The sequence below is a fragment of the Diceros bicornis genome, chromosome 34 (assembly GCF_020826845.1).
Source record: "Diceros bicornis minor isolate mBicDic1 chromosome 34, mDicBic1.mat.cur, whole genome shotgun sequence".
NCBI classification, from domain to species: domain Eukaryota; kingdom Metazoa; phylum Chordata; class Mammalia; order Perissodactyla; family Rhinocerotidae; genus Diceros; species Diceros bicornis.
The window spans coordinates 16,970,939-16,979,005 of NC_080773.1; the positions used below are offsets into that span (position 1 = coordinate 16,970,939).

An 8,067-nucleotide genomic window follows, 5' to 3' on the forward strand; every position below is an offset into this window, starting at 1 on the left:
TGTTCCTCTTGCCTGAAATGTTCTTTTCCTCCTCTCCTAGCAAGTTGCCACCATTCTCGAAAAATACAAGGGTTTGTGTCAGCTCCTTTATGAAGACCTCCCTCATCAGCAGGGCACAGTCACCACTCCCTCCTCTGACTCCCCCAGCCCCTGCACCTCTCTCTTTCCCATATGCAACCACTCTGGCTGGGACTCTCCGTACCCACCACTGGACTGGGAATCTCCTAGGGACAGAGCCTGTCTCACTCACTCTGGGGCCTCAGCATCATCAGAGCTCAGAATTGGGCACATAGTTGGCCTCCGTGGGTAGATGTGTTGGACTAACTAAAGCCCCAAGTTTCTCCAGCCTGCTGGCCCCTCAGACCCTAGAAAAGTGACAAGTGACAGTACCTTCCTTTCCATCTTAGACCCAGAACTCAACTTAACTGCTCTCCTGGGCCAGCCACTCACTGAAAATCAAGAGGACCATGAAGAAGGTACTTTATTGAGGTGATTAGGAGTGTGGGATTCCTGCCCCCAGCCCAGCCTCAGACCCCTCAGTACAGTCTCATGGGTGGAAAGGACCAGGCCTCTGGGCTGCTCTGGGCCACCACCCAGGAGAGGCTGGGCAGTGGGGCAGGGGAGCTGGGGCTCCAGTCCAGGGAAGAGGTTCGGGGCAACAAGGGTGATGGTGGCTGAGGCAGGGGTTGTGGTAGGCCAACCCCCCTGGGCCGGGGAAGGGGCGGTGTGGCTACCAGCCAGATGCTTTTCAGCAGGTCAAAGGCTGTTGGGGGGCCCCAGGCCGCCGCAGATGGTGAAGGCAATGAGGGCAACGAGGGTGGCCAGGGACCTTTTGGCGGCGCCAGGCTCACTCTGTGCATAGTGGGAGTGCTGGAGGTATGAGGCATGGCGAAGGTGAGCTCCTTTGTCCCCTGTCGCCTCCTCTGCCTCCCCTCCGCTGGGGCCTGCTCAGGGTTGTTGATCCAGGAGGGTGTCATTCTTTGTCTCTCAGGGCCCCCAGGCTTGGTCCCTGGCACAGAGGAAAGAAGCACGGGGACAGCTGAGCTAGAGCAGACAAAGGGAAGGGGAGCACAGCGGGCATGGGGTGGGCTCACCTGGCAAGGGTGGCTGGCCGCCCCGGAGCACCAGGGTAAGGTCGGGCACACAGCCATGGCAAGCCTGTAAGGTGCCCACGATGGCATCCCTGGTCTCTTGCACTAGGTTCCTCCTGGGGAAGGCCTGTGGTAGAATCAGCTGGCACTGCAGCTCCTCCAGCAGCTGCCCCAAGGCAGGGAGCTCTGGGGGACTAGGTGGGCCTGGGCCCGAGCCTCCAGGCACCTGGTTCTCCTTGCCCCTTGACTGTGGGACTGGTTCTTGGGCCCTGCCTGGGTTTGGGGAGGGCTTAATGGGGAGTACAGGGGTGCCGGGCTCCAGGGACCCACTGCTAAGCAGCCGTGCCACGTCCAGAGATTTCACCTCATGGTTGAAGAGACCCCGGTGCTCCCGGCTCAGCCGGCCCCGGGTTATGACCACGAGCCTGTGGGCATTAGGGGCCACAGGATCCTGGAGGGCCACAGGTAAATCCGGACTGGCCAAGGGAGGATCCTGAGGGGCGAATGGCCGGCGGCTGCCCACCAGGGCCTTGTTACGCTCCCGCCTGGTCTTCCTGCGTTGAACACGACCAGGTTTCTCAAGCCGCTGGAAAGGCCGGGGGGCTGGCCCCCGGGGGTCCATGGTGTCCTGGAAGATAAAGATAGGGTGGTCATCAGCAAGCAGATAAGTCAGGGACCTATAATTTTATTTATTTATTTATTTTTCCCCCAAAGCCCCAGTAAATAGTTGTATGGCATAGTTGCACATCCTTCTAGTTGCTGTATGTGGGACACGGCCTCAGCATGGCCGGAGAAGCGGTGCGTCGGTGCGCGCCCGGGATCCGAATCTGGGCCGCCAGCAGCGGAGCACGCGCACTTAACCACTAAGCCACGGGGCTGGCCCTAAGTCAGGGACCTAAAAGTGAGTAGTGAGAAGAGGAGATGGTTTGGGGTGAGGTGGCAGTACTATTCAGAAAGACAAGATGAGAGAAAGGGAGCAGGCAGAGAGCAATTGGAAAAGGCCTGGTCAGGGAAGGAGTCATAGGAGTAGGGTGGGGTCAAGGGAGTCATGGTGAATGGAAAGATTTTTCAAGGACTAGAGAAAGGGTTTCAGGGAACACAGACATGAAGAAATAGCTAAAAGATGGGGGAAGAGATTATGAGACCAGAGGGATGTGGTGAGCCAGAAAGGGACTTTGGACAGAAGAGAAATCCAGGGGTAGAGGAGGTAGTGGAGAATGCAGGAGGTGGAAAGACATGGTAAAGAAAGAAAGGCAGGAGAGAGAGACAGCGGAAGAGAAGTTGGAGAGATGGAGAAAACCTAGGGAGAACAGAAAGGGCGACAGACAAGCTATCAGGAACTGAGGCCTGGTCATCGCCGGGAGAGGGGCTAGGGTAGGAGACGAGGCAGGGTGGAGCAGTTGAGGTAGAGAAGTGAGGTACGGTTGGCGGGGCAGGGCGGGGGAGACGCGCCTCACCTTCTTCTGCCCCAACGAACCCCGCCACTCGCCAACCCCACGTGGCTGTGGGGCAGAATGGCTTCTTTCCCGCGGTGCACCCAGAACACGACGATCCTGGCGCTCTTCCAGGCCTCACGCAGGGCCTCCTGCGCACCACGCGTATGCGCGTGCCCCTCCCACGCCCTTTGACTTCCTCTCAGAAGGCCCACGGGGCACGTGCCACGTGCAAAGTGCCGGTTATAGCCCCGCCCCTCCCAGCCTCACTGTCGGAAACCTCTCTTATTTGTCCTTAGTCACCTCCCATCCACCAATTGGCTGTGAGGTCCACTAGGCCCGCCCCCTTCCTGAATGCTGATTGGTTTAGACATTTATTGGCAAACTTTCTGGCTGGAGCGTGAGGTGAGGCGAGGTGCCAGCGGGAAAAGGGCCCTGGTAGCCCCCTTGTGCAGCCAGTCCCCAGGCAGTCACAGATTTCATCCCTAGAGAATCAGTATATGGTCATCATAGTGTCATCATTCAGACCTAGGCTGTGGAGCAAGACTAACCTAGGTTCAAATGCCCAAACTGGCACATTTGAGCTGGGTGACCTTCGAAAAGTGTGAAACTGCTCAGAGCCTCAGTTTTCTAATCTGTAAATGGAGTTGGTAATAGTACCTCCTTCATATGGTTGCTGTAAGTATGAAATGAGCCAATACATATAACTTGAAACAGTGCTTGGTGAACGAATGCCTCGAAGCGTTTCCTGCAAGCTTTGCTTCAGGAACTGCTTCTCTCAGTCTGCGACTTATCTATCTACACTTCTCCCCTCGGACTCTTTTTTTTTTCTTTTTGGTGGGGAAGATCAGCCCTCAGCTAATATCTGATGCCAATCCTCCCCTTTTTTTACTGAGTTAGATTGGCCCTGAGCTAACATCCATGCCCATCTTCCTCTACTTTATACGGGACACCGCCACAGCATGGCTTGACAAGCGGTGCCTTGGTGCCCGCCAGGAATCCGAACCTGTGAACCCTGGGCCGTGGAAGTGGAGCTCGCGCACTTAACCGCTGCGCCACCAGGCCGGCCCCTCCCCTCAGACTTTAAAATCAAGCTATGCCAGTGTATTCCCCATGCCTTGATATGCTATATTACCTGTGTAATATTACTTGCCCAATCTTCATGATCTTTCAAAGTCTAACTCAGATACTACTCCTAGGAAACCCCTCGCCCTCAGAGTCCTTCTCTTCCTCCTTCCTCAGAGGCCCTTTGTAGCTCCCTTAATCACAACCTTGATCCTTCCCTCAGCTCTGTTTCTGGATCTGTCTCCCCCAACACTCTGAGATAAGGCTGGGATCTGACCCATTCATTTAATATTCGTTCAGCAAGTACTTGTGAGCTGCCATAGTACTTGGTACTAAAGGTCAGCCCTATTCCAGGCAAGTGGATTGAGGCAAAACATAAACACAAAAAAATAAGACTCATCTCTATATCTCAGTATCAACCTACGTAGAAGGAATGAATAGATACAAAGATCCTATCTGGGAGTGGAGCTACAGGAATGTAATCAGGAGGTTTAGGGGGATGTGGGACCCCCACCTGGTACCCAAGAACAGGGAGATCTGGGAAGATTTGAGGTCTGAGATTAATTTTGGGGTGGGAGGGTGCGACCTTAGGTGGCCTTGGCTGTGGATGCAGGTTTCAGAGCCCAGACGCACCCAACCGAAGTTGTTGGTCGGCCATGGGTTTAGGGAGCGGAGCAGAGGCCACAGATCTGCAAGATGAGCTGCGCGGGAGGGGCGCCAGGCTGGACCTGGGCCTTGCAGCGTCTCTAATTTCCTTGCTCTTTCTGCACCTTCTTCTACCCTCTTTGCAGGGCCTGTGATGTCTGTAATGCAAAGACGTAGTTTAGATATTATGCCATAAAAACTGCTGTTTTTGCGCAGGGGAGGCCCACGAGGAGATAGGTTCTCTAAAGTCCTGGCGCTGCCTTAGAGTGTCTCTTTACAACTGAGCGTCTAATTTTCACATTTTGCCGTCTTGCTTTTTCTCCTCCACAGGAGTAGAAAAATGGGAGCGTCCCCTGCTAGCCAGGCGCGTACGAGCCACCCCCTCAAAGGATCCAAGAATGGACTCGTCCACTCACTCCCCTCCCCCCACCACGTGAATGGGACACCCCCACACACAGTAGGTGGTCCCTTCCGCACAATTCTCGCCCCACAGCAAATGGTTTCTTCCCCCCAGGAAGAGCGCCACATTTTCCCCGCCCACTGTCGGCCTTTCAGGTAGTTCGCCCCTCCCCATGACGCCGGTGGGGTGGTTTCTCCCTCCTCCCCCCACGGGTGCTAGATTGTCTCGCCTCCCCCATCCCCCCGGTGCCCGGGTGCACCAGCCGCCGCCGCTGCTGGGGAGTGAGTGGCCGGGGCGGGAAGCGCCGGACGAGCCCACTGTGCGGCCACCGTGGGGGAAGCAAGGGCTCCCGATTCCACCTCCCCTCCTAAGTGAAGGTTTCCGCCCCTGGAGAGGAGGCGGCGCCCCGGATCGGCCATCGTCCTCCGCTGGTGTGCGGCCCTCGGGACCGTCCATTGTTGCCTGGAGGGGTAGGGGTGGGCGTGGCGGAGCCACCTCCTTCGCGAACACTCCCGGGCCGACTTCGCTCGCTCATCCTGCAGGAGCCGCGGCGCCAAGATGAGCGAAGAGGAGAATCCAGCCAGCAAGCCCACGCCAGTGCAGGACGTGCAGGGCGACGGTCGCTGGATGTCCCTGGTGAGCGACCCTGCCCGCAATATTCAGGAGTCGGGGGGCAGGGGCGCTCAGGAGAGCAGCTAGTTCGCGCCGCTCTCACTACTAGATTGGGAAACTGAGGGCAGTTGAGGGTGGTGCTACCTAAGGAAGCAGGGCGGGGCGGGCCCAGGAGCGCGCGTGCCATTGACTCCCCTTTTTTCGTCTCCAAAGCACCATCGGTTCGTGGCCGACAGCAAAGATAAGGAACCTGAAGTCGTCTTCATCGGGGACTCCTTGGTCCAGCTAATGCACCAGTGTGAGGTGAGGCCTGTTTCCCTCCTACTGCCCCTCCCAGGCCTGTGCCCTCACTGACATACCTGGACCAGAGCCCAGGGTAGGCGGGGTATGGGGTAACCGAAATAGCCCCAGGTAGCGTGGGGCACCCAGAATCTTGGTGTAGGGTGCAACATTCAAGGAAGTGTGTGCCCTTGGCTTTGTCAGATTGGGTTTGTGTGTAGTGATACTTACAGTGAGGCTCTCCTGCAAGAAGATTGCCTAAGGTGAGGCCCTTTATTGTTTACTTAAAGGAGTGCACAACCCTAATGGATTTCCACGAAGGTATAGTCGTTTCCACGAAGTGAGGGTCAACTGTAATAGCTCTCCACAAAGGGGCTCAAGTATAATATCTTTCCACTAAGCGAGGTTAAACCGGAATGGCTTTCCTCAAAGTGAGGTTCAACTGTAATACTGTTGGTTCAATGCATGGTTTAAGCAGAAGGGGTTTCCATAAAGTGAGTCTTTCTTCTATGGGGTTTTGTGAAAGTGAGACTATAATAGGTTTGCATATAGAGAGGTTCGACCATATGGGGGTTTGCTCAAGGTGAGATTTAACTGGATTGCTTCAATAAAGCACGGCTTTTCCATGATGACATGTGGTTAATACTTACAGGATGGTGGTCCATGCTGACCATGCCCCTGTGCTCACACCGCTTCTTGCCTGCAGATCTGGCGGGAGCTCTTCTCTCCCCTGCACGCACTTAACTTTGGCATTGGCGGTGACACAACACAGCATGTGCTGTGGCGGCTGGAGAATGGGGAGCTGGAACACATCCGACCCAAGGTGAGCAGGGCTTGATTGGGCAGCTAAAGCTCCCTTAGCCTGCCCCCTCACCACTGCTTTGTGCCTTTCTTTCCATAGATTGTGGTGGTCTGGGTGGGTACCAACAACCACGGGCACACAGCAGAGCAAGTGACTGGAGGCATCAAGGCCATCGTGCAACTGGTGAACCAGCGGCAGCCCCAGGCCCGGGTTGTGGTGCTGGTGAGAGGATGGGAGGGAAGGGAAGGAAGATTAGCAGTGGTCTGGGACCCTCTCAGGTGTAGCCATGGCTGGCACAGTTCTGGGCAGCTTGGTACAGGGCAGTGGCTTTCAGGCAAAGTCCCACATTGAAGCTTGCTACACCCATCAGAGCAGCTGTAGTTAAGGATGTGTTCAGGGACCGGTGAGCCCTGAGCTAGAGATTCTGGGACTGTTGAAAACTCAAAACACTTCAATAGCCAAAAGTTGTCAGGCATTCCTGGGGTGAATCTAGGCTCCATCACTTCTAGCTGGGACATTTCCTCCTCTGAAAGAGGGATTGACCCCTTGCTGTGATGTCACCATTTTTATGAGTGATACTTGGAAAGAGGCTGGCACCCAGAATGTTCTTGCTGAATGGGATCTCAGACATGGTATCAGGAACTACCCTTCCAGTCCCCCACTTTCCCATTCCTTCATGGCGGGGGGTGGAGAACAGGTTTGGTATAGAGAACAGGACACCTAGATGCTGGGACAACATCTCCTCACACCTTTTGGTGCCCCTCCTCAGGGCCTGCTACCAAGGGGCCAGCACCCTAACCCACTCCGTGAGAAAAACCGACGGGTGAACGAGCTGGTACGGGCAGCACTGGCTGGCCACCCACGGGCCCACTTCCTGGATGCTGACCCTGGCTTTGTGCACTCAGATGGCACCATAAGCCACCATGACATGTATGATTACCTGCATCTGAGCCGCCTGGGCTACACACCCGTCTGCCGGGCCCTACACTCCCTGCTTCTGCGTCTGCTGGCCCAAGACCAGGGCCAGGGTGTCCCCCTGCCAGAGGCCACACTCTAAGCATCCACCTTCCCACATTAAATTCTTGTTCCTCAGTCTCGTTTCCTGCTTTATGGCCTAGTCCAGCTGGGTACCTCAACCCCGATCTCTGTGACCCTGCAGCTCTGCAGGGTGTTGTTTCTGCCCAAGGCAAGCATCACCCATCCATCAAGGCACTGTGGTTCTTGCAGAGTCAGGTGGATTTCTGCTATCATGATGGTGCTCCAGGCAGGCACTACCAATCAGTGACACACTAGGTGAAACCAGTTTCCCAACATTACTCTATAGGATCAAGGTCAAGCAAGAATTCTGGGATGTCAAAGCCCGCCCGAAGCTGCCGTCCAGTCTTTTGCCTATGCTCTTCCTGTGGCTGGAACTTCAGGTGATCTGGTACTAGCTTAGATGTCACTTCCTGTGGAAGCTCCCTGACCCTCCCACCCCCAGCAGTTATCCTTCTACACAGGGTGTGGGTAGCTGTTTCTCCAGAGGAACACTGCAGGCTGTGACAGGAGTGTAACCCAGGGGAGGCTCCTTCTGGCCTGGCTGCAGTGCTGGGTCAGGCCACATGGGGGCAGCAGGAGTCACTCTGAGGACAGTGCAGGACTCTGGGCAGACTGGCCTCCCCACCTAGTGCCACCTCTGGGCTCAGACCTCAGGTCCAACTAGAACTTCAAGGGTGAACTGCCCTTGCAGCACCACATCTC

The 8,067-nt window shown here is 55.9% G+C and overlaps 2 protein-coding genes across 4 annotated transcripts; one reads left to right on the plus strand and one right to left on the minus strand.

Moving 5' to 3' along the window:
* Positions 1-468: 468 nt before the first annotated feature.
* Positions 469-4,609, minus strand: PRR19 (proline rich 19). 2 transcript variants are annotated; one of them, XM_058530972.1, is made up of 3 exons: positions 2,549-4,609; positions 1,095-1,719; positions 469-1,009 (listed from the first exon to the last, which is right to left on the minus strand). In XM_058530972.1, the coding sequence occupies exons 2-3, from the start codon at positions 1,711-1,713 to the stop codon at positions 537-539; spliced, it is 1,092 nt and encodes a 363-aa protein (XP_058386955.1). In that variant the 5' UTR covers positions 1,714-1,719; positions 2,549-4,609; the 3' UTR covers positions 469-536. The 2 variants fall into 2 exon arrangements, with proteins under 2 accessions (XP_058386955.1, XP_058386956.1); XM_058530973.1 differs by lacking the exon at positions 2,549-4,609 and having other exon boundaries at positions 1,095-1,803.
* Positions 4,610-4,734: 125 nt separating this feature from the next.
* PAFAH1B3 (platelet activating factor acetylhydrolase 1b catalytic subunit 3) lies at positions 4,735-7,419 on the plus strand. Of its 2 annotated transcripts, none has more exons than XM_058529418.1 (6): positions 4,735-4,789; positions 5,177-5,270; positions 5,460-5,549; positions 6,232-6,348; positions 6,427-6,549; positions 7,097-7,419. In XM_058529418.1, the coding sequence occupies exons 2-6, from the start codon at positions 5,193-5,195 to the stop codon at positions 7,382-7,384; spliced, it is 696 nt and encodes a 231-aa protein (XP_058385401.1). In that variant the 5' UTR covers positions 4,735-4,789; positions 5,177-5,192; the 3' UTR covers positions 7,385-7,419. The 2 variants fall into 2 exon arrangements, with proteins under 2 accessions (XP_058385401.1, XP_058385402.1); XM_058529419.1 differs by lacking the exon at positions 4,735-4,789 and adding an exon at positions 4,849-5,065.
* The last annotated feature ends 648 nt before the right edge of the window (positions 7,420-8,067 follow it).